The sequence below is a fragment of the Triturus cristatus genome, chromosome 7 (assembly GCF_964204655.1).
Source record: "Triturus cristatus chromosome 7, aTriCri1.1, whole genome shotgun sequence".
Lineage (NCBI taxonomy): Eukaryota > Metazoa > Chordata > Amphibia > Caudata > Salamandridae > Triturus > Triturus cristatus.
Window position 1 is genome coordinate 1,852,904,624 of NC_140590.1, and position 26,524 is coordinate 1,852,931,147.

Here is a 26,524-nt window from a genome sequence, read left to right on the forward strand (position 1 = left end):
ATTGTTATTACAGCACTAGAAGTCCAACAAGCATTAGCCTCAATGCCCTCTGGAAAGGCCTGTAGGAATGACGGCCTTCCACAGAGTTTTATAAAGCATTCCAGGACAAGTTAATACCTTTTTAGTAGAACTTTTTAATTTTGTGAAGGCAGGCAGAGATGCTCCATCAGGTTTTAAGGAACCCATCATTGTTAGCTTTGTCAAAAAGGAAAAGGAAACTAGTGATGTAAATTCTTATAGACCAATCAGCCTATTAAATATTGACTATAAAGTTCTATTGAAAATTTGGGCAGATAGAATTACTCCAATTGGCCAGAAGATTATCCATTCTGATCAGACGGGCTTTGTTGCAGGAAGGCAAATGTCATCTAATACAGGATTTTTAGGGCACGGATTGGACTTTTTTATAGCAATCATTTTTATTGATTTTCATAACAACAGTATCAGTGCACATGTGGGGATTGGACTTTTTTAACTGTAAGCAGACTCTCGCACTCATAATGATGGTTGACGCCAAGACGCATTCGACCTGGTCAAATGGCACACCCTTTTTTATGGTCTTAAGAGGGTGGGTTTCCCTGGCCAAATTACTAACGTTATACAATATATACCAAGGAGCACAAGCCCAGGTCATTGTTAATTCTAACCTAGTAGGCACTGTAGATATAAATTGGGGCACTCAGCAGGGATGTCCCTTGTCGCCGGTATTATTCACTTTTTTTTTTAACCTTTGGCAGCTAGATTCAGGGCCGATTTGGGAATAGAAGCTCCAACAGAAGGAATGTCCAAAATAAAATTGTTTGCGGAGTATATCATTTATATGTCAGTCAAAAATATTTTATTCTGCAAATAAAAGCCACAAAAGCAGACAGTTAAAACATTTTTTTTAAACTTAAAAGCAATCAATACATTGAAGAAGAAGAAATTGCACATAGCCCGTCATACAAGTGTTGTGTATCATAAGGTAAATCACTTAACAGTTAGAATTAAAACTCATTATGGAGGATCAAACAACAAGTACCAAAATCCTCATAAAAATACAACAAATAAAATTATTAATCATTTGAAAAAAGAAACTGCTCAGAAGTAATTTTATATTTCAGGCTGGAAGAACAAAATATAAGAGCAATGCTGGCAGAGTTTGCAGAGTTTAAATCAATTGGAGGGTATAAAATGAATCACAACAATACTTCTTGCAATATCTCTCCTGGACACTCTTCAATGGCAAGCTTTTTACAGTAGCCCTGTTCAATACCTTGGGGTATAGTAACCAATTCATATGTTAGCCTCTATAAATTAAACTATGAGGTAATGTTAAAAAAAATCTGGGATTTATTTGATAGATCAACACTTCTTCCTTTTACAATTATTAGCCAAGTCGCTCTTATAAAAATGTCAATTTTACTTTTATTAATATTCTGTTTTACTAATCTCCTGATAAGAATCAATACGATATATTTAAAAAAACTAGAAGCACTTTTTCGACAGTTTTGTAACTGGAAACTAATCAAGGGGGACTGGCATTGCCCCAGATATGTACATATTATGAAGCTTCGCTCTTAGACATATTGGTGCATATAATTGACCTCAAGGGATCTCTGGATAGCTTCTTTCTCGACAAGATGGTAAACGAAGCTGAATCCCAGTTCCCGGTCTTTATAAAGACAGCTAAACTCCCAAAAAACCAAGGCACTACAGGAGTATAGTAAGAGACTTCAGGAACTATATTCTATAATCTATAAGGCCGCAGGATATGGCTTTAGAGAATCTGGCCAGTTTTTGATGGATGGAGATAAATTACTTGGCAGGAATTGCAAGCTAGGTGCGGGGCCAAAGCAAATTATTCTTTTTTGGATATCTACAGATGATGTATCTACTTAAAAATATGGTCTTGAGTCTGGTTCATCACTACTAACCTCCCGCCCGCTGTGGGATGGGGCGTGCTACGACCTACGACTACGTGAGTGCACTGGTTTTCAGAAAACTATGTGTTGTGTAGGAAAGTGAGTGGAAGGGTCAGGATTGAGTGAAGTAGTGAATTAAAAAGTACCTGGCTCTTCTGGACTAAAAAGCTTTAATATTCCTTCGAGCTGGTACTGTTAAAAAGGTGGGTAGGAGATGTATTGCTCTAATGGGCAATCTCTCCTGTGTATGTCAACACGTTTCGAAGCACACAGGCGTCTTCTTCTGGACCAAGAAAGATCCCTTCTATACTCACTAAAATATCGAGCAGATGTCGAGAAAATAGTTCCAAGTAAATGAATGTTAAAAAAGTGATAATATATACAGGTAGTATTACTACGTGAAAAGCAAATACAAGATACAATACCCAATAGGTATTCTATTTGGTAATCTGAAAAAAAACACAATATTAAAAATGCAAGACATATACCACATCCAGCGTTATTAGTGGTGACTTGTAAGGAAGGTGATAAATATAGTGAGAATATTCTCCTTAGCCTTAATTGTGTAGCAAACACTGGTGCTGTGTCCTGCAGATGAAAAATGACAATACATGACACCTGCTCGATATTTTAGTAAGTATAGATTTTAATTCACTACTTCACTCACTCCTGACCCTTCCACTCACTTTCCTACACAACACATAGTTTTCCGAAAACCAGTGCTCCCACGTAGTCGTAGGTCGTAGCGCGCCCAGTCCCGCAGCGGGGTGGGAAGATCCCTGTGATGAAGCATGACACCAAGGGGACTTTTGGTGTGTGAGGGGTATTTAAACAAACACTGTGTGCTTTCAACCACTGTAGGAAACACACACAACCTGTGAGTACACTATTTTGAAATCGATCTGAGGGTGGATCTTTGTGTTTTTGAAAGGTTTCAAGAGGAGGACGTATCTACCTCCAGTGTTCCTTTAAAGGACACTACCTCTTCACTCCCTATTTTGTGTTTTTGTGATCATCACTACTAACAACTGCTTTTTTTAAATTTATTTTTTTAGAACGAAGCAAAGAGGGGTAGGGAATTGGTATAGGCTTTTGCGTAATGAAGGGGAATGGCACTTAAAGAATGTTTTGGAGAAAATAGCTGTAACAACTCAGTGTTCCTTTTCTGAGATCGAGATGCAGGCGATCTCACAACTTGGAAACAAGGCCTTAAGGGCTGCTAACTTTAAGTGAATGTCATTTTTGTCTCGTTGGATGGAATATTATACTCCCAAACCCCTCCATAGAATGGATCCTCAACTAGAGGATAAATGTTTTTGTTGCCAGCTGTAGGAAGGTGGAATCTGACTACATGGTTGCCCCCACTTTTTTTCTGGTGTTTTGATGGTTTTTGACTAGTCTGGCTGGGATCCTCACAGGCCTACCAGGGGCTGAAGCATGTATTATGCCACCCCTGGGAAGCAGACTAAATCTGACACCACAGGCCTGCTACTGCAGCCTGGGTGAGGTAGTGTTAGCACTCCTCACTGAGGTATAGGTTCCCTATAACTCACCTTACACACACACACACATATAAACCTATCAGTCACCCCTAAGGCAGGCCCTATCAATCCTGAGGGCAGGGTGCTTGGTTTTACATGTGAGGGGGTGCCTCTGCCCGAGCAGGGCCCCTCTCAGAGTCTATTCTCTGTAGGTGTTTGTGGATGCGGTTAAACCATATACTCTTAAGTGCATTATAACCTAGCGGTAAATGCTAACTTTGGGATGGCTGCATCAAAACATGTCGTGTTTGGTGTCAAACGCCTTGGAATCATACCCCCATACCAGTAACTGGTGTGGGAGTATGATCCCACCCTTCTAGAGGGATAGACATGTACCTACTGTGGAAACCCGGTTGAAATCTGAAAGAGCCTGGCATCACAAAATGGATGCCACCAGCACAGACACTGGGCTGCCCTCCTGCTGCTGACTGAAACTCGCAGTGGAGGAGGCCCAGCAATAGGCATCCTGTCACGGGGAGGTGTCACCACCTTCCAGACAGGATTTAGTGTATTGGGGCTGGGTGGGTGCACTCTTAGAGTGCTTTGAAGTCCTGCACTGGGGGAGGAGTGGGCTCCTGTGTGCATATGCCAGCTCAAACCGGTTCAGGGGCTACCTGCCCCTGCTCTGGCGCGAAACTGGACAAAGGGAAGTGGGTGTAACCACCCACTCCCCTAACCCTCCCAAAGGAGTGGTCATAGAGCTAGTTCCCTCCCTTTCCTTTAGTATAAGATAGGGAAACCTTGCCATTGCAAACTAGATATCCCTGGACGACGCTCTACAAGAAGAATCCTGGACCTTCGACGTTCCACTACCTTTGGAAGACTGAAGAATCTCCCTTGGAGTCACCAAAACTTTGAATCAACGGTCGCAAACTTTCCCGCTCCCGCTGGAGTCCGAAGTCCCTGCAGCCCCGTAAGTGGATTTCCTGACTTCTCGACGGCCATTGTGAGTCCCCAGCAAACCTGAGGCGAGTGGACCCCACGAGTGACGAGGAACAGCAATACCCGGGAAACGTGCACTATTGTCGAGTGCAACCCCTTCACGACATTCTACGAACTTGTGCATCGGACCCTGTGTGGTCCAAGCCTCCAGCAGGATTTCCCTCGAAAATCAGAGGCCTACCTCGTTCCAAGTGACCATGGGCTCCTGTGAAGTGAATCATCACGAGGCGTCTTCGCGATCCCTTGCCGGTTGGCTTGTGGGTCCCCTGAAGACTTTTTCATCGAACCAAAGGGCTCCCCTGGTTGCTCCAGGCCTTCCCTGACTTACCCTTGCTGGGTGAGTCCCTCAGACCTTGCTGGTCTGCACCGCTGACTTTCTTCACATTCCACGAGACTTGCTGTTGCCAAGGCTTGTTGGCTCCAATCCGGGTGCCGACACCTCAGTAAGCTGCAGACTTCGTGGGACACTCCGAATCCAGCTCCTGGTCGTCGTCGACGCCTCCTGGACCTCGTGGCTGAAGAGTCAAGACACCTGTGAATCACCTGAAATCACTCGACTACCGTAGGCATCCATCTTCCTGGCCCCGGGTCACTGTCAAGTGACTGTGAACACTGTCCCTTCTGCTTTCAAGTCTTCCTTCTTCTGAATCCAGCCTTGGATTCCACCGGACACTTCTCCTGTCTTCACAAGCAGCAAATCTTTTTCGGCTTCCATTGAAAACGACGCCGCGAGCCGACACCAAAAGACACCTATGCACACGGCTTCCCTGGGTGAGGTAACTCATGCATTCCGGGGCTCCTGTGGGTGTTGGCCCTCGAAGTACTTACCTTGTAAGTGGCTTGCTTGTAGACTCACGAAGTACCAAATCCAACCGCGACTTGCTCCATTGAAATCAATAGGGAACCCGTGGCTGTGTTCTCACACTGCACGCTTCTCCCGTGGGTCCTTTACTTACCTGCCTTGGGTGAATTAGTGAGGCCCCCAGCGATTCTAAAGGCCCTAGGCCTTGTCCCCTTGCAAGTCGACATTCCTAAACCTCTTTTTTAGTATATGGTCTGGTACGCCCCTAGGGCCCCAGCCATATAAGTGCTTAATTTGTTGTGAAACATTGATTTGTGCATATGTTCTTGACTTCTAATCTCATAAAGAGAGTGTGTCTAGAAATAAATACATATATATTTTATATATATATATACCTGTGTGGTGTCCTTTCATTTGGTAATTCAAGAGATTATAAGGTAAAACAAGCTGCTTTACATTCCTCAGAGACTTAGCCTGAAGGCTGCTCTCCACAGCTACCACTAGGATAGCTTTCTTGAAAAGGTTGTCTTAAACCTATCTACCATAAGAGTCGAATTGGACTGGTGCAAGGTGGCCACTATAACTAGTGACCAGCATATGCCAGGCCAACTTCTCACACCAGCAAATAAGAGGAGGAGATTGGCTCCATATTTTCTTTACCTGCCCAATGCTGTCCCAGTTCTGTGAAAAATTATTTGATACTTGTAAGTTTTGCCTTACAGAGAAGAGTTGACCCGGAGGCTACCATAGCGCTCTTCGGTTTGTCAAAACAGAGACAAACTCGGTAAAATTAAAAGGGGGGGAAGTATTCATTGCGATCTCCTCTTCAGTGGCACGATCCTTGATTTTGCAAAACTGGAAGTCAACTAGAGTACCTATACATCTAGAGTGGGACAGTAAAATGATTTGTACAAAGATATTTGAAGAGGCCTATGCAGAAAGGGTTGGTGCTATTAAAAGGTTTGCGAATCTACTCTGGCATAATACGCTTTATCTAGGTCTGAGAGGGGCACAGAGGGTTGATATATCTTTAGTTGTTGTATATATATGTCTAGTTGATGTACGAGGATATTTCTTGAATGCACTTTCAGCACATTGCACTTTACTCTGGGTTTAAGAAAGGTGGGAAAATGTAGTATGTAAGAGGATATTTCTGGGGTGCGGCGCTTGCTCAGCACGAAGATGGCCACGTAAACCTAAGCTCCACGTTGCCATCCAGCTATCCTAAAGTAATCCTGCATCTGCCAGGTCACATTGGCCAGATAATAGTGGCAATAGCTGCCTCGGCGGCTCCGGCACAAGATGAGCCGTTCCTGAACCCCCTACCCCAGGAGCAGAGTGTGTGGAGGGGTCGCCGAGCTGGGCCATAAGCCGCAGGCTGGTGTAGTGAGACTGCGGCAGCTGGCAAATGGTGGCTCCGTGAACCGTGGGCGCTGGATACCCCGCAGAGTGCGTTACCTACCCTGCCCGGACACGCGGTGAGCCTGCTGAATCCTGGTGCCGGAGTGCTGGAGTCAGGGGCAAATTGGAGGCAGTGACAAAGAGCAGCGGGCTCTGCGGTCTTGTACTAGAAGCCGCGGCTGGAGCGGAGATTGGCGCCTGCCTCTGGCGCACTCGCTTACACGGCGGGTCGATATAGAAACCCGCTGGAAGCGGTGAAATACCACGCCGTGACGGGAAATGAAACCCTGCTGCCGGGAGGGATAAGTGGTTGGTCGGCGACAGGGAGAGGATCGGGTAAGCACGGCTGTGCTGAGGCCGGTCGATCGGCCATCTTGATTGCGGCCGTCGAGGCGAGTACCCAGAGCTGCAACATAGCCCCTGCGGCGGACCATGAGGAGTTGCCCCAGTGCTCCGGTTGGTTGACAAGGTACGTTGGGGATTGCAGCACCTCTGACCGAAATACGAGGTGGGACACTAAGAGGAAACGCTTGGAGGACTGAGGCGACCCTCCGCGCTCTGACGCACTATTGGTTTTGGCTGAGGCACGACGGGCAAGCAGCGCTGCAGACTCTAGATCCCTGATGCTGCCATGGGAGGTTGAGAGCTGAGAGGCTGGTGCTTAGAAGTTCCTTGTTCTTCTGAGACTGCCTGTAGGTTCCACTAGGGTGGCGACGAGGAGTACTGCGGCAGACACTTGTGGAGTACCCTGAATGAGGCTAGTAGACTGGCTCCTACCAGAGACGCGCCTTGGCAACAATGGGCAGAGTAGATAAGTCCCAGCCTAAATTAACATTTGACCAGAAGAAAGCAAAGGGGAGGTAGAATGCTGCAGAAGATGGGGACAACTCGCACGATCAGGCCTTGGATGACGTCGATGGTGATATACGTGCTATGCTGCTGGCAATGGAAAAGTACCTGCAGGGAAGTCTCTCTACTCTGGGGACTAAACTTGACTCACTTTCATACCGCATGGATAGAATGTCAGAGCGCTTAGACAAACAAGCAGAACGGCTCGACATGTCAGAAAGCAGGATCACGGAGGTGGAGGAAGCGCAGACAACAATAGATACAGAACACAAACAACTGGGGAGAGTGATGTAGATCCTACAGGGCAAAACTGAGGACCTTGAGGCGTGGTCCCGCAGAAACAACCTACGTATCGCGGGCCTTCCGGAATCCACTCCGACTGGCGACATGGGTAAGTTTGTGGAGCAGTTGCTAGTAACACTACTGGGTAGTGACACCTTCTCCACCATTTTTGTAGTCGAGAGGGCGCACCGCTCACTGGGCCCCCACCCTGTCCCTGGTGCCCCACCACGGCCGATAATTGCGAGGCTCCTGAACTACCGAGACGGAGACTTGGCATTGAGGGTGGCAAGAGGAGAACAGTTGCTTCAATATGAAGGATCTAACATTTCTTTATACCCCGATTTCACGATTAAGGTGCAAGAGGCGCGAAAACAGTTTGCCCCTCTGAAGCAGCCGCTACGGAATCTCAATTTGGACTATGCCATGCTGTACCCGGCGAAACTCCGAGTCAATCGGAATGGCCACTCAAGAACATTCACAGACGCAAAACAGCTACAGAAAGTCCTGAAGGAATGGTCTAAGGAGAAGTTGAGCAGTCCGTAGTGGAGTTCTTTGGAGGGAGCAACAGGTGGCAACTTGGATGACCAGGACTGATCACTGGACTGCCAGTTTTGCAGATAGAGTCCTCGAATATCCTTTTGGGGGGGGGGGCTGGTGGGGGTATGTGCGGGAGGGGGTATTGTGGCCACACGGTGGAGTCCTCGTCTATCTGCGTGACTATTATGGAGAAAGACGCCATGGTAATTGTGGGATCACTGAGCTCATATAGCGTGATTACCTCTTGTGGGCGGTGACGCCATTCTGCCACTGGCATGACCAATGGGGTGAGGGGGTGGCGAGTAGAATGGAGACGCAGATGCTTCTATTTGGCTGGATGGCGAGCAGGGGGGCAATTGGGTCTGGCTAGACCACACTTCCCGACCGTGCCGGCAACATCTGCCCACGAGTGTAAAACACACCCCGGGGTCTGGATCGAGTGGGGCGGGTCCTTGGTTAACAAACGGCCCCTTTTGGGCCTGTTGGATGTACAGATGTTCTATTGGGTAGGGTTTGTGGTTACTCGTCTAGACACAGTTGGGGATTGCCTGACGTGGGTGGGGGGAGGGAGGGGTTTGAGACTGAGAAGATATGGCAATTCGCTTTTTTACAGTATGTTTTGATTTGCAGGACACTCATATGCGGTAACTGACCGGCAAGATGGGCGTCATAGACAGTACACTCCCCCAGGATGACCTTCACTGAATCCAACACTCACAACACCCTCGGTCAGATTCGAGTGCTCACTTGGAATGTCCGTGGTCTCAACGACCATAGGAAGCTCCGGAAGTTTCTATCCTACTTGTTTAGGCATAAGATAGACGTGGCGCTGCTGCAGGAGATGCACTTGCCTCTCGGCAGTCCAATGCTGTGCGGCAGGGGGCTGCGGGGATGCATTCACGCTTCTGGGTTCACTACACATGCGCGTGGCGTGCTAACTTGGGTTAACCCTAAGACCACTCTCACACTAGAACTACTGCACACAGATAGAAACGGGCGATTTGTGATCTCCAGATGTAAGGGAAAGGGAATGGAACTACTCCATATTAATATATATGGGTCAACTTTGACAACCCAAACTTTTACTCTATATTGGCGGAGACTGTATGCTTGTGTAGGGAGGGGACTCAACTCTGGGGTGGGGATTTAAACTTGGTTTTGAACCCGAAGCGGGATAGATCGGGGGACCAGATCATTGCGTCACGCTAGCAGCGCGCACAGTCGCGGACATACTAGTACAGTTTGACTTGAGGGACGTGTGGCGTCAGAGATTCCCAGAGAAGGGAGACTATACCTACTATTCTGCGTACCACGACCTCCACACCCAAATTGATTATTGGCTGGCAGCTAGACAGCTGATAGAGCGAATTAGGGTCTGTGAGGTATTTCCCCGAACGCTTTCGACCATTCCCTGATTCTACTTGTGATGGACATCCCGCAACAAAGTATCCCGCCCTTTACGTGGTGGTTCTCACCTTACTCCCTGCTAGATGCCATCTAGAAATGTTTTTTGATAGCAATGTTGGATCTGTAGATAGCTTCCAAGTAGTCTGGGAAACATTTAAAGTGTATATCCGCGGTATCACAATGTCCAAGTACTCCGGTGTCCTCAAGGCGATACGCAAAAGGTTAGCGGACTTGGAAGGATTATTGGCGTCACTAGAGCAGCAGCTCCTGACCAGGTTTGACGATACTGCAACGGAGGAATTAAAAAAATGATTGGACGAATATCACGACGCGGCTGATGCGGAATTAAAACACCTAGGAAAATACGCAACGGCACGCCTGTATGGTGAGGGGAAACGACCGGGTTCAGTGTTGGCCCGGCTCCTCAGGAAACGGAGAGAGACACCTGTTGTAGCGGAGCTTAAGACGGAGGATGGGATTGTCCTAACAGAAGAAGCCGCCATAGCGAACAGGTTTTGGCAATATTATGCAGAGCTACTCCACACGGAGTGGTGCTTCGGATGCGGATATACTAGACTATTTAACGCATATAAAACTCCCATGGCTTACAGACTCCCATCGTGAATTCCTCATGCGGCCCCCTGAGAGAGATGAACTTCCACTCGCGTTGTCGGGCATGAAGTCGGGGATCGCGCCTGGAGTAGATGGATTGACAGTCGCTTTTTATAAAGCGTTTGCAGACTTGTTGATCCCGCACTTAATGACGCTCTTTGAGGAAATGTGTGTGTCGGGGGACATGCCACCCTCGATGAGAGAGGCAATAATCGTGACTATCCTGAAGCCGGGCAAACCACCTGACGAGTGTGCCCCCTACCGCCCACTCTTCTTGATCAACGTAGATACCTACATTTTTGCAAAGATCTTAGCCAACCGGCTGGTCCCTTTGGTCCAGCTATTAGTCGCGCCGGAGAAGGCCGGTTCCGTACCCAACCGGAATTTAACTTATAACATACGGGCGATCGAACACACTAAGCCGGAGATACAGGCGGTTGCGGTATTTCTTGACATGGAGAAAGCCTTCGACTCTGTTGAATGGCACTTCATGAGACTGGTCCTGACGAGGATGGGGTTGGGTCCTGTGTTCTTGCAGCTGATAGGGATATTCTATAGGGCACCTACTGCCAGAATAAAAATTAGCAACCTTGTGACGGATGCTATTAAAGTCACTAGAGGCACGCTGCAAGGCTGCCCATTATCCACATTCTTATACGCCTTAGTTGCTGAACCCTTGGCCTGCGAGCTCCGGGAATATCACAGATATAAAGGCATAAGGTTTCCAGGCTATGAGTTGATTGTCTCCACCTACGCAGACGACACAATCTTATACGTATGGGAGCCCGAGCGACACCTCTCCTCAGTTCTTCAGGAGGTGGTTAGATTTGGGGTGCCATCAGGGCTTCGTGTTAATTGGCCGAAATCTATAATATTTCCCCTCACCAGAGCCACGACTCCGTTGGAGTCGGATTATCCTCTACAGTGGACAACTGACTCGGTGAGATATCTTGGGATACAAATACACACTGACTCTGACATAGTGTTCCAGGAAAATTATGGGAGGGCAATCAGTAAATTAGAGGATGTAGAGAGTTGGATTAGACTACCATTGTCCTTGTTAGGCAGAGTGTCGATAATGAAAATGGTGGTACTCCCCTGCTTTTTGTTCCTTTTCACCAATATCCCCTTGGTACTCCCTTGCTCCTTTTTCCGGCGGCTTAACACCCTAATGCACTGGTTAGCCTGGGCCGGCAAGCAGGCGCGTCATCCTTACACTGCCATATCATATGGGTGGACTGGGTGAGCCGGATCTGGATCTATACTATGGATTGGCACAGAGTGCTCATGCATTCCACTGGATACACTGCTCACCGTACACCCCACACCTACGGATAGAGACGGTGGTGGCGTCACCGCGCCTGTTGCCTACTCTAATGTTTGCCCCGGCTGATCGCAGGACTGGCATCCTTGAATCAGTAAATGCTACAACGCATGGTGGAGAGGAGTTGTTCTAACGGCTAAGGGCGCTCGACCTGGGGAACTGGGTTCGAGTCTTGGTAATGACGCCGAACATCCTGAGATTCTGGGCAAATCACTTAATCTCCCCATGCCTAACAAAAAATGAATGTGTGTCCTCATGTAACGTAACTGGTGCTATGTAAAGCGCTCTGATACCCGATTGGATTCGGGTCAAGTTCGCGCTATATAAAACTCTGCAATAAAAAAATGGTTGGCACCATCTCTTGAAGTTGCAAGCTGGTGTCATTCTATACTCCCCGTGCGCGCAACTGGATTGGTGCCATTTGCTACCACCGTGCAGAGAAAAAGGGGTCACAAAAGCGCTTAACTCTCTAGGGGTGCAAACGATAGGTGATCTATTTGTGGGCGGCACGGCCAAAGGTTTGGAGGAACTCGAGGTCGAAGATTCCGTTGTAACTCCCCTGTCCAAATTCCAATTCCATAGAACACGGCAAGCACTGCTACACATACTAAGTAGCGATATGTCAGAACCGCCGGATGTCCCCTCTTTATCCTACATTATCAAAACTGAATCGCCGACCCCGTATAGTTTCCAAGATCTACCAACTGTCCATGGACTATAGGGAAAACCACTACACTAAAGCACGTCTGGCGCGGCAAAGAGACCTGGGTAGGGACATAGATGATGCGATGTGGAAATACTGCTGTGAAAGTACAAAGCGCATTTCATTGAATGGGAGGCATATACTGGTCCATTTCAAATACCTGAATAGAGTTTATTACACCCCGGAGAGACTACATAGGTATGGCCTATGGGACGAGACAAGTTGCGAACGCTGCAGTGAGCGGACAGCAGATTTCTTCCACTTGGCCTGGCTCTGTCCTGGGATTGCAAAATTTTGGGGTCTCGTCTTTAAGGAACTGTCACAAATAACAGAGCTGGTGCTTCCGCCGGAACCTGCCTTGGCGTTGCTGGGTTATTCCAAACCCATACCGAAGGGGACCCGTAGACTGGTAGATATGGGACTGATGCTTGCTAAGCGCAGAGTAGCGATGGGTTGGCTGCGGGGACCGACCCCCACGACAAAGCAGTTGGCAAGTGATATGCTACATTGCAGTACGCAAACTGAACTCTTTAGTGACCTTCTTCTGCCACGCAGTAGGCCTAAGAATTTCTGGGCGCTGTATCATACGTATACAAACACAAGAGTAAATGAGGAGTTGGGAACTGACACTGGGTACGGTGAGCTGGATAGGAACAAAAACGCTTAACTGAGCAGCGAAGCTGGCATGGTTTACACAACACGGGAATACATTATGGCTCAAATGTGGGAATGTTGCGGTTGGACGGCCCTATAGAACATTGGCACGCAAGACCTGTTCTGAGTAACTTGCAGTAGGGGAGGCGCCAATCGATTGTATCGTGCTCGATAATGCCGGATTTATATTGCAAATGTAGTGTGTTGCTGAGATTGCCATGACAATTGTACAAGTCTGATGTTTGTTTTTGAATACAAACCAAAAAGAATTTTTTTAAAAAGAGGATATTTCTTAAAAGCATTTCCAGCACATTGCATTTTACTTTGCACTTTGCTCTGTGCTTAAGAAAGTTGTGAGAATATAGTATCCAGCTATAATCAATCCTGGTGTGTTTTAATGAGGATCCCTATTTATTATAAAGAGAAATACTGTTAATAGATTTTTATTTCTTCATAATGGAATGGAATGTTCTTTGCTTATGCTCAATAAAAAATATTTTTAAAAAACAGAGCCTTCCTGGACTAGTTTCCAGAACTTTAAAAATATTTTTCTATCTATTGCTTCCAGAAGGTTCTATAATTCACATAATTGTTCCTTAGCTTAAGGCTTCTTTCCGTTTTTCTTCTCTTGGCTTTTAGTTTCCGACATTCCTTATTAAACCAATAATTTCTTTTACTCTGAGTTCTCTGGGTTCTATTATCACCAATTCTATTCACTTTTATTTCAAACCTTAAACACTGAACGACCTGTCTGATAGCATTTTCATGCCACCCTAAGTTCTTAGTAGGGGTGCTGCTTAACCTTTGGTTCTGTTGGAATCTGGTTCATTTTTCCATGTACTGTTCAGACATCATGGTGGTAAGACGCCTAGGGTAGTCCATTTGAACTGGGAGCACTTTTTCTCTTAGTCTCTTCCGCCCCTTACTAACTCAAGTTTTAGTGGGTAATGATCACTTCACTTGACTTGGACTACCTCAAAATTCCTAACTAAATCAAAGCTCCAATCATGCTTAAAAATGTAATCAATAGGCCAGGGTTGCTGCCCCTTCTTAAACGTTCGACTAGCAGGGCGGTCAGCCTCTATCCTTCCATTCAGACAGACTAATCGCTTCGACCCCAAATATTTCACTAAGGCTATATCTCGCACTGCCAAATCAACATCGGGAAATCTGGCATCATTTAGCTTATACGTGGTCAATAGTTCTTTACTGTCATGAGTCAACCCAATGTGGGTCCATTTTGTGGTTGAAATCCCCCAATAAAATAAACAGCTCTCCAGGGTGTAATTCACTCAGGCCCTCTATCTCGTCCTTGAATGTTCTCAATTCACCCCTATATTCCTTATCCCCCACCTCCCTGCATATACACATTTACTATAGTCATACAGCCACATTTTGGGTCTGGGTCCACAAGATACACTCTACAGGCCGCCACCCAACTACATTTGACTTTCAGCGGCGTCACCTTTCTTGCTATTTTGGTAGATACTAGGACTATCTGCCTATCTGACGGGTGTCCGTGTTGGCTTTTCTTAGTCGATCTATTTATCTGAACAAAGCCATCAATCCTGGGGGTTTTGTTGCACAGCCACGTTTCTTGCAAACACACAATCGTATACAAATCAATGTATCACTTAAAACTTTCTAATTTTGATATTCTCCTGTAACCATTGACATTCCTTGGTAATACCCTGAGGCTGTGCGACAGCCCTATGTCCTAATCTATTTCAATTAACCACCCATCTTCTACCTATCCTGGAGAAGCAGTGGCCCTATATCTATGACCAATGACGGCCCTCCTCTTTGTTTAATCATATCGGTTTGCACCAGGTTAGGCTGCACAATCAGCCTAACCTGCCTTGACCCCAACCCGGCATGATGCAGAAGAAATGGCTTTGCTATATTTGGGCATTTCTGCCTTCCCACCAGTCTAATCCTTTCTTTTACCACCTCCTGTTCTGCTTTCATTAGAACAAACTTGACCATACTAGAAAACAGTAGTACTTTCGTAAATCCATTCCCTTTATTATATTCTGTAAAGCTCACTTGTTTAAGGTCATTTGTCCCTATTTCCTTCAGGCTTACGCATTTGGAAAGGGGAAAAAGTTGCGGGGACCTATTTTAACGGTTGTAGCTTCCTTACTTTCTTACCCCCTTTTCCATATTGAACAGGTTCCAAGTATAACTACACATTACCCCCATCTCTACACCCTGTTGCTATTTCTTGGGCTCTCATGCTACACTCTCCCCTCTTTCTGCATCCCATCAGATCCTTTCCCTGACCGATCCTTGGGATCAGCCTTTTCTCTCTGCCCATCCGGTTTATTACGATCACCGTTATTTCTCTTACATTGGGTATGTGGGGTACATCTGCTATCACAAAATCATCTTCGCTCTTCTTCCTGGGACCCCTTCATTATGGTAGTCTGGTGGTCAATTACTACACACACTCACACTCTTTCTCACAGCTATCTTGTGCACAATCACTCTGTCTGTGATGCACACTGTAGGAAGCTGGCTCTCTCATTGGTATCACCACCAGGTGTTTATACTGTGGACAGAGTCCAGGGGTTCCCCAAAAGTGTACCAGGCTCAATGTAAACCCCAAAGTGCTCCATCAGTGGTAGTCTGGGCGAGCAGCCTTAGGCCTAACACAGAGGAGTGTAAGACATTTATTGCACAACAGTGATCAGAAATGAACACACGACTCAAGGAGATCCAGACCAATTTAGAAAAATATACTTATATTTTAAGACCAAGATCTTCGCAATAAGATAAGTACGTTTTTAATTAAATATACTTTGCTCTTTGTAATTTCAGCTCAGTTCAATGTTATGGGGAAAACAGTTTTGTGGTTAACCGGGTAAGTACACAATTTACAATTCCAGTTTTCAGGACCAAAAGTCAGCAGTGTGCAAAGAGTAGGTAAGTACCAATACTGCACCACCAGCGACACAGGGGCGGCTGGATGCAGAGGTCAAAATCGGAGTTCGGCCCAATGCGTTTCAATGGAGACTGGGAGTCTTTGGAGCCACGCTGCTTGCAGGTAAGAGGGACAGTTGAAGGAGCCAAGCTTTGGGTGTTAGGGCCAGCACAGGGGGAGGGACACCAAGCAGCATCAAACATACACCACCAGCGGCACAGGGGCGGCAGGGTGCAAATACATCATCAGGCACCCAATGGAGCATCTTCTTTTTGGGAACAGGCTGCAGGCGTCGAACCGCAGGGTCCAGGCAGAACACCTATCGACAGCACATGTAAGTTGAGTTGTTGGGTGGTCACAGGGGCTCCTCAGGTTGAGCTCACCAAAGCCCGGGGCTTCTGCTGCAGGGGTGCCATTAGATGTCGGAAATCTTCTTCCCAGGCCGGTCGCGGTGTTGGGGGTGGGAGGCTGTAGGAAGCTGGCTCTGTATATACTATACCAAAGTGAGGTATAGTGTGCACAGAGTCCAGTGGAACCCCAAAGTTAGGCAGAGGTAAAAGTAGATAGTACCTTACTCTCTATTTGTGGGAGTGTGGTCGATCTGTAAGGCTGTATCAGAGGACAGTGTTAAGCATTTGTTGTACACACTCAGTCAGTAAATGATATCTCACACTCAAAGACTGAACTTCAGACCAATTGGTTTTGTATAAAAATATTCTTTTAGTTATTTTATTTTCTAGAACCAAACAAGCCTGGCATAGGTAAGCAATAAATACTTTACAATAGTAATGCAGTTTGTAAACAGTTTGAATTGCAATTGTATATGCACTTTGATTTGATTACAGTACAGCTACTAGTAATGCAATGCTTTTGATATACTGTACATATACTCTGTATTGGCTTTTTAGTAGAATGCCAAGTAGATTACTTTACAGATTACTTTTCTTACACAGTGCAGTATACCTGGATACTGCAGTGGGACATATCCTGTAGATGGTAAGTAAAAGCGTTTTTGTTATTTAGTTTCAGTTTTAAAGGGTTTCTTAGATTTTCTAACTCCACACTTAAAAACTTTTCACAGAAAAACAATCAATGTTATCCAATGGAGGAAAATAGGGTTATCGGTTCTAAGGTAAGTATTCGGTTGTGGGAGTTGGTGTTCCAGGGGTAGACTCAGGGGTCCCCCAGGGTCAAGTATGCACTCTTGTTACACCCTCAGCTGCACTAGGGCGGCTGGGTGCAGAGTGCTGATGCCCAATGTTATCCAATGGGGGATGGGACCCTCCAGTTGGTGGCTGTTGACTGGGTTGTGGTAGCTAAGCTCTTGGACGTAAGCTCATGGCAAATGGAGGTTTAAGCCAGTGCAAAAAGTGCAACCTCAGCAGCATTGGGGCGGCCGGGTACAGAGTGCTGTTTTGGCGTCGGGCGCCCTGTAGCTTTCAATGGTGAGTCTCCGGTTTGCAAACACACTGCAGGCTCTGGGACGAAGGTCTTCTGGGATGTGACCACGACTTGGAGAGGTAAGTTGGGATGCTGGGGTTGGTTAGGCACCGTCGTTCGGGCCACCCAAGGCCGTGGGGCGTCGTGTGCAGGGGTGCCTTTTAGGGTCAGATCTTCTTACCAGCTCCTGGTCGCAGTTGTGAGGACCTTCCGGTTTGAGGTTGCACGCATCAGCTGGAGGCTTGAGGCAGGTCAGGGGTCACCGGATCTCGGGTCAGGATCGCCCGAGAAGACCTCCTCTTTGTGTTGGGCCACTCGGCCTGTGGGCGTCTGGTGCAGAGTGGTGCAGACTCGCGGACTTTGGCGTACCTGGAGTCTGTTGGTTGAACAAATCCAGTGTTCACAAGAGACAGAGTCTTTTCTTTTGAAGGCGGGCAGGTCCTCAGGTTTCTTTAGGCTGCTGACTGCAGGACACACCGGAGTTGCGCTTCTGCGGGTTCGAGGTGGGGACAGGCCGCTTGGGTTGAGGCCAAGTCAGTAGGTGTCCTCCTCTTGTTAGCTTTGGCACAGCTGTTAGGTCTGTCTAATTCTCTTCTTCTGGGTTCTTGTCTAACGAAGCTAAGTTCAGGGGTGCCCCTAAATACTAGATTTAGGGGTGTTACAGGTAGGTAAAAAGGTTGGAACCAATGGGTCCCTTCCCTGGGGTGGGTACACCCCCTATTATGCCACCCTCCAGTGGGAGGGTGCATAAGCCTCACCATGGTTGGCTGGGTCCCCCAATCTGGAAGATGGTGGGGACTGAGAGTTGGGACTGAAAGATGCGCTTCCCCTCGGCCTCCTCACCTTAGAGTTGGAGTTGGCAAAGGTGGGCACATTTCCTATTTTTCTTAAGTTTCCCACCCAAAGTGGGGGTGTAAACAGAAGGCTGCCATCGGCTGCTAGCAGCAGAGGTTAATGGTTGCATTCCAAAGGCAGCAGGCCTTAGAAGATCCTTTCTTCGAGCACTGGTCCATTCTGGGAGAGGAGGTTTGACACCTCTGCCCGGGATATGTACTGTTTCTGGTGTCGGAGAGTAGGGGCTCTACCCAGGGGTCCAGAAACCTGTCTGGTGGTGTCTCGCTGCCTACTGCCAGTTAGTACCAACTGGGGGGCAGAAGTACCAATTGGGTATTTGTTTTTAGGGAAGAAGCACTGGCACAGGGGACCTGTTTGGCAGGGACCCTGTGAACTACATCAAAACCAGGCAAAAAGTGGGGAGAGCTAACCATGAAAAAGAGGCACTTTCTCACACACATTTATGGAAATGCTCCCATAACTATTGCACAGATGCGGTTCACATGCACTAGCCACTTGCCTTTGGACGATGAAGAGCATGTTGTTGAAAGTATTTCCATACCATGCTTAAGCATTAGCTTCAGCTATTCAACATTTCCCCGAATTAGGTCAAGCCGGTATTCAGGAAGAAAAACAATGAGGTGAAATTCTTGAGGAGTACTCTCCTTGGGCGCTTTTATGGGACCCATCGACTGACTGAATGTCTGACCAACAACATACACCCTATTCTGACGTTAGTCCTAGCCTACCTCCGGAGTCTGCCAAAGTTACAATGCAGTAAACGCGGAGGTACTTCTTTCAAGGGACAGTTTAACTCAAGAGCACGATCCAATTTCCTGCTGCTCATGAAACGGCTGGCAATGACCCTTTGTTTTCTTGAACAGAGATTCACTATCAGTAGATGCCATACTGTGGATGTCTCTCAACTTCCTACTCTTCTTCCTCTTGCTCTTTAAGCGTCTACAAATTTTGGCCTTATCTCTTATTGGGCGTCATTAACCCCTAGCTGCAGACTACGGTTTGCTCCATTCATTTCTATACACCACGCCTCTTAAGTTTTTTTTCTGCCATGAAGAGCAATTTATAAACTGTGTTTGGTTTGTGCAAATATTGCTATGTGTTATTTTGGGGACCAGGACAGGTAATTTATTATTTGGTGTTTTACTATATAGGCATGTTAAATAAATTGCAAATGCAAATATTTCTATCTGAAATAGACACCTAATGATTTTTTTATCCTTATTTAAGGAGATGCGACTGATGATTCTAATGCAGCATTCAGGAAGACACGAAATGCCAACGAACATTCAAAGGATAACACAAATGAGAAGAGAAGCTGTGATATGTCCAGTACAGGTTAGGAAGAATTGATCTGTTACATGATACAGAATAGTGTACAGTATTTATTTACATCCAGGATATCACTCCTGCACCAAAGTTTGCAGCAAAGAAGTGCAGTCTACTCAAGCTCTCTCGTGCACTGTTCTCTGCTGCTGCCTCGCCTCAGTCGTCTGTGGTAAACATTTGAAGGCAGTGAGCAACGGAGGTATCACGAGAGCCCATAGCACGACGGAAGTCAGTTGCTTAATTAGTGATTCACGGGCTGCATTTCAGCAGTATCCCTGAGTGTTTGCCATATATGTTCCCACTATCTCAAGCAATTTGATCAATTCCTAGCCTTCATTGTGCCCCACACTGCTCCGCCAACATCCGCCCACAAGAGCCAAGCTAAAGCCGCCGAAGCTGCTAAACGGCAGCGGCGATGCAGTAAGGAAACGCTCCAAACGCCATGCGACTGAGGATGGGTGACGTGCACATCCAGCCTCAGCAGTACATGACAGGAGTGCACTGCCATCCCGGGGCCACCTCCTTCCCTTCAGAATGGTCAGTTGTCTGGAAAGATTTGCCACGTGATTTCCGGAAGCTCATGGCCTGCATCTTCGGTGCCCTCATATCGTAAACACAGCTCCTAAAGCTCTAAGACTAGTCTCTCGCACTCCCAATATCTGTCCCGAAATCCAAAAAGGCAAGAAATACTCTTTGGCAGATTATCCTCCATTGGTTCCCTTGCAGATGCCTGGAGTTTAGTGAAGCATAGAGCTGAGTTTTTAAGGAATAAATGTATTGTAAGCAAAGACTTTGACATCCTCTCCTATTGCACATAGGAAGCTGAATAGACTGCTGCCACGATCAGTGTCAGATGAGACCAGTGTCCAAACAAAGCTGCAACAGTTTGCATCATGAAGTGATGGCTTGCTTCTACACAGAAGGCTTGACTGTTACACGGCTGCCTGCTATTTATTGCTGGCCTGGTCTTTGCTGGATAGGTGGGTTTTGGCAAAAAAGCTTAATGAGTATATGCTGCACAGTGCGCAAGAGATGCAGCACAATCTTCTGATGATATTCTACCTAGCCTTGATTGGGCTTCGGATTCGAAGTCTGCACCATCAAGAAGCAACAATCTGCATAGGTGCAGTTTATCCTAATTTTGACTACGTTAAGATCCGCTTGAGACCAGCGTTAGAGGTTCATAGCATTAGCTTTTAAAAGTGTCTCTTAAACTAGTCGCCAGATGATAGAAAGCTCTGATGAATCTGGCTAGAAGGGCTGCAGAGGGCTCCATATGTACATAGATAGTGACTGGTAACCCGAAGTCCCCACGTGGAAGTCGCAGGCCATGTGCTGAGAAGAAACGTGAAAGGCTCGATTTCCACAATATCTTGACCTGAGCAGTGACATGAGGTAAACCATTTTAGTGCTTGCTGTTTAGAGACCTTTAAGGAGGGTAGGTTGCTGAGAATCCCTTGTGTATGTTGTAAACACCCCAGAAAAGTTTATGAGAAAGAATAGGTAAATACTTTCTTTAGTCTTCGATTCGAAAAGCGTAATTGAGAGTCTGGATGGTGCCCTGTGCGAAGGAGCGCTGGTCGGTGTTTGGTACTATTCTTTCAAGAGCATGACTCATGAAGGGTGAATGTCATTGGATTGGTTGTCTGTGCTAAGATGGCGCTTCTTCATGACGGAAACCATTTGTTTATTTTTCAAAAAGGCGAGTGAAGGTCTTCAATGAGGAATGAGTGGTTTATGTAAATTTAAGCAAATGCATTGGGGTATAGAGAATTACATGACGTTTGTACACGTAACTTGTGGCCTCAACTGAGTAAAGGATTTTAACTAGTCTGACCAGGGTCATCAAGTAGAGTGGTCCTGGAGGCGCAAGAGTGCTCTCACTGGGTTAATATTTTTCTTTGTTTGATGGATGATACTTAAATTTGATGATTATTTGGATTTTGATGTCAGTGGACTTTAAATTGAGTGTGAAATGTGGATTGCAGAGTGTAGATGCAGTTTCAATGCACTGAGCACTTTTCTTTGGTTGATATGTGCTACGGCATTCCAGCACAAATCCGACTCGGCTGTAGTGAGGTTACATTTGCGTGTAGTGGTCTGTCACCTTCAGTGCAGTGGGGTCTTTAAGAGGACTGATTTTGCGCTAGTATATTTTTCAGTCTGGGGATAACTTTTTGTTAAGTGTTCAGTATCTGTCTCTGGTAGGATGCTGATGGTTTTAGCTTAATATTTCTAGTCCATGGGTCAAGAGGTCAGTAAAGGGACAGTTTAAATGAGGATGTCAGTGTAGGCTGGAACATTCCCATCTGGCTTCACCATGTGTTTGTTTTACTGTGGATGAGATGAGCAGAACATTGTAGGCATCTTTTCACGTCAGGGCAAAACTTGAGCCAGCCCCAAAAAATGATTTAATGATGCCCAGCATGTTCATTACCCGTTGTATCCTTGGATCTATTTACTGGTGCTTAGCTGCTCCCTCCTGACGTATGAAAGTTTATTTAGAAAGCATTTAGCAGCAGGGCACGTTCTCCCAATTTTCCTTGAATCCTTTTTCATGATGTTGGGTGATTACAGTTTGTTGTTTTAAGTGTGTGGACTCAGACACTCAAACCTGTGACTGACTTAATGCAGACACCTGAAGCTAACACAAGTACCCATTAGCTATTCACCCAATTCTAGATTTAGAATGCCTAAAATGAGGTTGCCCAAAAGCGGATTAACATGGTTGTTTAATCTTTCAGATTATATAACTGTCTTTTTGCGATAGGGAAAAATGACCAATCTCCCTTCCACAGTAATTTTTCTTGTGTTTTTTAAAAAATCTTCAGATACTGTACCAATCGATTCAGTCAGCCTCAAAGAAGAACACGATGTGGAGACTCTTGACCACTCTCAACCACAGGAAACCAAACGCCCGACCGAAACCACACGTGAGTAAAAATATATCTCGATTGTAGTGAACAAACTTGAAAAAGGCAATTGGAACAAATCCTTTAGTAGCACCATTAATCATAGTTGGCAACACTTCACAATCTCCATTCTGGCTTACTTATCTGTTGAAGCTATTTTCGAAACCTTCCTTCACGTGCAGAGATGCTGCCAGTTGACCATTCCACATATTTTAGCTAGACTTCCAGTTTTTCTTTCTCGTTGCCAGTTACCTAGCGGGCGCAAGCAGAATTAAAGCCCCAGCTGTATTGAACAGTCGTGGTGGAATTAAGTCTTGGCAGTCTTCATCACCTTTTCTCATTTTAACAGCAAATGGAGACCACTATTATGTTAAAGCCCAATTGCCACTAGGGTGTCCTATCGTTCATTTTCCAGACAGCATGAGGGGATGTAGCTGACACCCCTCTGACAGGCAATCATGGTTCGCGACCAGTCTATGAGCAGATAGTTCTCACAAACCTTATAGAGCTTGTCCATGTTGAAAAGCTTTGCCTTCTTTTTGTATGTTTATTATCTGCATTCTCTAGTGCGTCCACCCACAGATGCCTTCCATCTTTCACAGCTCCTTCCGAATTACAGGCATGCTTTTATTTTACTCTTTCGAAGACTATTGATGAGATGAATAACAATGTTAAGTTGCTTCCACTGCCGTAGCATGGGCTGCTAGGCAATCCAGTCCATGGCACACATTTTCATATTCTTTCTACTTTCCCTGGGACCGAAAGATCACTCAGCAGCATCTGCTGCATTTTTTCCTTTCGATCTTTCTTCCTGTGGACTATACCAACAACTGATAGTGGTTTGAGAGCAGCCTCCCACTGCTCACCTTTGCTTCTTATTCAATGACCTGTCTTCCTCTTCTTCTATTTTTCCCCTCCCCTGGAGCAAATGGGGAATAGCCTCCTTTTACCATCCTTTTAGTTGGCTGACTTGTGCTCTTCCACTGCTCACATTTAGAGACCCAGTTTTTATTCAAAGTCCTACCTTGTCCATATTGTGTTTGTCCCCACTCTATGGAGCATACCTTCTTTACCATTCGTTTGAATCTATGATTGTACTTATGAGGGTGCATATGTTTGCAAACTCGCTCTCTCGAGTGCTTCTCCCCAGCCAAATGCCCCCTCCTTGTTGCCTTCTCCTTCATGTCCTGCTTTCTCTCTCTAGTGTGCTTCTCCCCACTAAACTCTCCCACTGTGCTCTGTGTTGCTGTCTCTCTTGTGTATTATTATCCCCATAATAAATATAAAACCATACATTTATATTTGGCTTTATATTTATTCCATTTTCCGTCCCCCCCCCCCCCACGTGTTACTTCCTCACCCACAGTTCCGTTGCCCCACCCCTCCTCTTCCGCATTTTCATATTTTAGGTCTTGCCTAAGAGGGCACATGGGCTGTTTGTTGCAAAACGTATTGTTATCTTACAGTGGCTTGCAGACCACACATTACTTACCACATTGTCACTCTCCTTTGCTTGCTTCTGATTCAACAGCTTCCATCGGCTTTCCTTCCTCTTCTTGTGTTTGTCTCTCCCCTGGAGCATGGATGCATTCCTTGTGTCCTTCCACTGCTCGTTTTTCAGGTGCTACGTTTTCCTTTTTGTTTAAGCACTCTACAAGAGCATGTGTTTTCCAGCTGTCTCGCTCATCCACTTTGCCTTCTTGCTTCCCCACCATCCTCCATTGTCCATTTGCTTCTCCAGCCCCGCACGCAGACCCTCCATTGTCCGGTTGCTTCCACAACCCCTCCCAATTTCCACTCTTGTCCGTGTGTTTTCTCAGCACCTGTAGTCCACCCTCGATTGTTAGCTGGCTTCTCCGTCCCCTCATGCCCACCTACTGTTGTTAGCTTGCTTCCCTAGCTCCTTCCACACACCCTCACTTGTTAGCCTGCCTCATCAGCCCCTCCGACTCTCTCTCTGTTGTTAGCTTGCTTCCCTAGCTCCTTCCACACACCCTCAATTGTTAGCCTGTCTCGTCATCCCCTCCCACTCTCCTTCTGTTGTTGACTTGCTTCCCCAGCCCCTCCTACCAAAAACTGCATTAGCGATGTCCGGTTCATAGCGCTTAAAAACAAAATCTTCTCAGACATGCTGCACAGCAGACAGCATAGCTACAAATATGTTTCAAGACTAATATCTCTCTCGGGTGAGACCTGTTGGCTTTGCCAATACTTGTTTTAAAGTGCACTTTTTGGGGAGAGCTCAAAACCTGCATTTGTTGCCGGGCATTCTGCAACAAGATAAGCACTTATGCACATGTAAAATTAAATTTTTCTAAATGTTACCTATCTAGTTGGCGTCCATGATTTTAGATTGGTAAATAAAACAAAATAAAATGACAGGCACCTCATTATGTAGGCCCGCAAATGCGTGGTGACACATCCGTGCACACGAAAAGCATCTGTTACCACGTAAGCCAAAACCACACGTGGCTTAACAATGCAGTCAATACCACGACTGTGTCGTTAACACGAGTTCCATTACAACGCGAGTCATTACAACGACTTGCTTTAGGGAAGCGCTGGACTTTGAATAGTTTAAATTACTATTCCAACTCCAGTCGGTGTATCAGTAGGGATGGTGGTGGACTTAAAATCCAACACCAGTCCAACACTGCATTCCCTAAAGCAAGTTGTTGTAATAACTTGCTTTGTAATGGAACTTGTGGTAACATCGCAGTCATGGTACTGACTGTATTTTAAAGGTCCTACGTTGTTAAAGATGTTTCCCGCGCATCCAAGTCCTAACGCATAAATGCGCCATCCGTATGACGAGACCAGCAGCAGTGCCATTGCTTTTTAGGTCTCGCTGAGTCAGCGCATGCGCTGCTCTGCGAGACATTTAGCCAGTGTGGCTTTTGGAAATGCTTCCACAGGCTGTTGCCGGCCACCAGCTTTCGGTTACGCACACAAGCGCGCTCGCCTCGCTCCACCTCTGCAATCAACGCAGCTGCGCGCGCATCCCTCGCGTGCTGAGCACAGAGCGCGTCATCGCGATCACTTTGGAGAAGACAGTCAATTATTTACGCTTTAATACTTTTTTTTAAAGCCATTTTGCATTCCTTAATACTGTGAAATTCATTTTACTGAAAATGTTCAACAAGGAGTAAAATTAGCAATTTTGTGTGCAGGTCACCTAAAACTGATGCGATTAAAGCATCGGGGTGCGTTTCTGTGGCCACACGTTACAAAAACAGAATCCACTTGTGCTGTAAAATGGACTATTTCCCATTGATCACTTTACACAGGCCGACCCCCTGGTTCCTAAAGCAATTTGAATGTATTTCTGCAAGCGATTACTGGTGTGAATTCGATCAGTCGAACCTGTATAATGAGTCTCTCAATCCCATCGGGCAACAGTTGCAGACGTGTGATTTTTACTGCTTATCGATAATTTCACTCGAAGTCCGTCGAACTCCCCTTAGCTTATGAGACCCTCCTGGCTCGTGTAACGCATAGCAATCGTCTTCTGGACACCGGTGCTTCCTTGCATGACCACTGCGCCGCTGTTCTGCAGCACAGACTGCTGGAATTGAGATGCCATACCCCATGTTTTCCAATTTAGTGAAAGTAATGGCTTTTCTCTGTAGCTCATTGCAGGGTTTACTCCTCTACCAGCTGCCACAGAGCTGTCCCAAATATATACATACCTCAGTTCATATGTAGGCGGGTGCACTGAATGGTAATTGTGCTAATTTTCAGGAAAACAATGTACTTTATCCCTCGTGATAGACCGAAGTCAGGGTTGTCTTATTAGGTAATAGCGCATGTAATTTTTGGTATCTATAACATCTCTATATAACCCATTTGACATCATCTATCATCAGCCTCTTTCCATGTTGTTTCAAAATTACAATACATATCACATCCAGGTTTTCATTTCCTTCAAACGGATGTGCACATTTTTCAAACCTGTTTTGAGGTGAAATTGAGAGGCACCATAATCTATCACAGAAAAATAGTCGCTAATGGCTTTAGATTGTTTGCGTTCACTGTTGACGGATGCCATCTTGTTTCTGTGGCTGCAGTGGTAGTGCTTTGCGGGAAAATTTGTAGCCATATGTCTGTCAC

At 46.1% G+C, this 26,524-nt stretch overlaps 1 protein-coding gene across 4 annotated transcripts in view; it reads left to right on the plus strand.

The window, feature by feature from the left end:
* The window catches only part of LOC146813450 (uncharacterized), a 130,368-nt gene that overhangs the window by 15,230 nt on the left and 88,614 nt on the right, over window positions 1-26,524 (plus strand). For all 4 annotated transcript variants that reach the window (XM_085620208.1, XM_085620207.1, XM_085620209.1 and 1 more), the window contains 2 exons: window positions 19,404-19,511; window positions 22,334-22,435. In XM_085620208.1, the coding sequence (XP_085476334.1) occupies window positions 19,404-19,511; window positions 22,334-22,435 (210 nt within the window). The remainder of the gene's footprint in view (window positions 1-19,403; window positions 19,512-22,333; window positions 22,436-26,524) is intronic.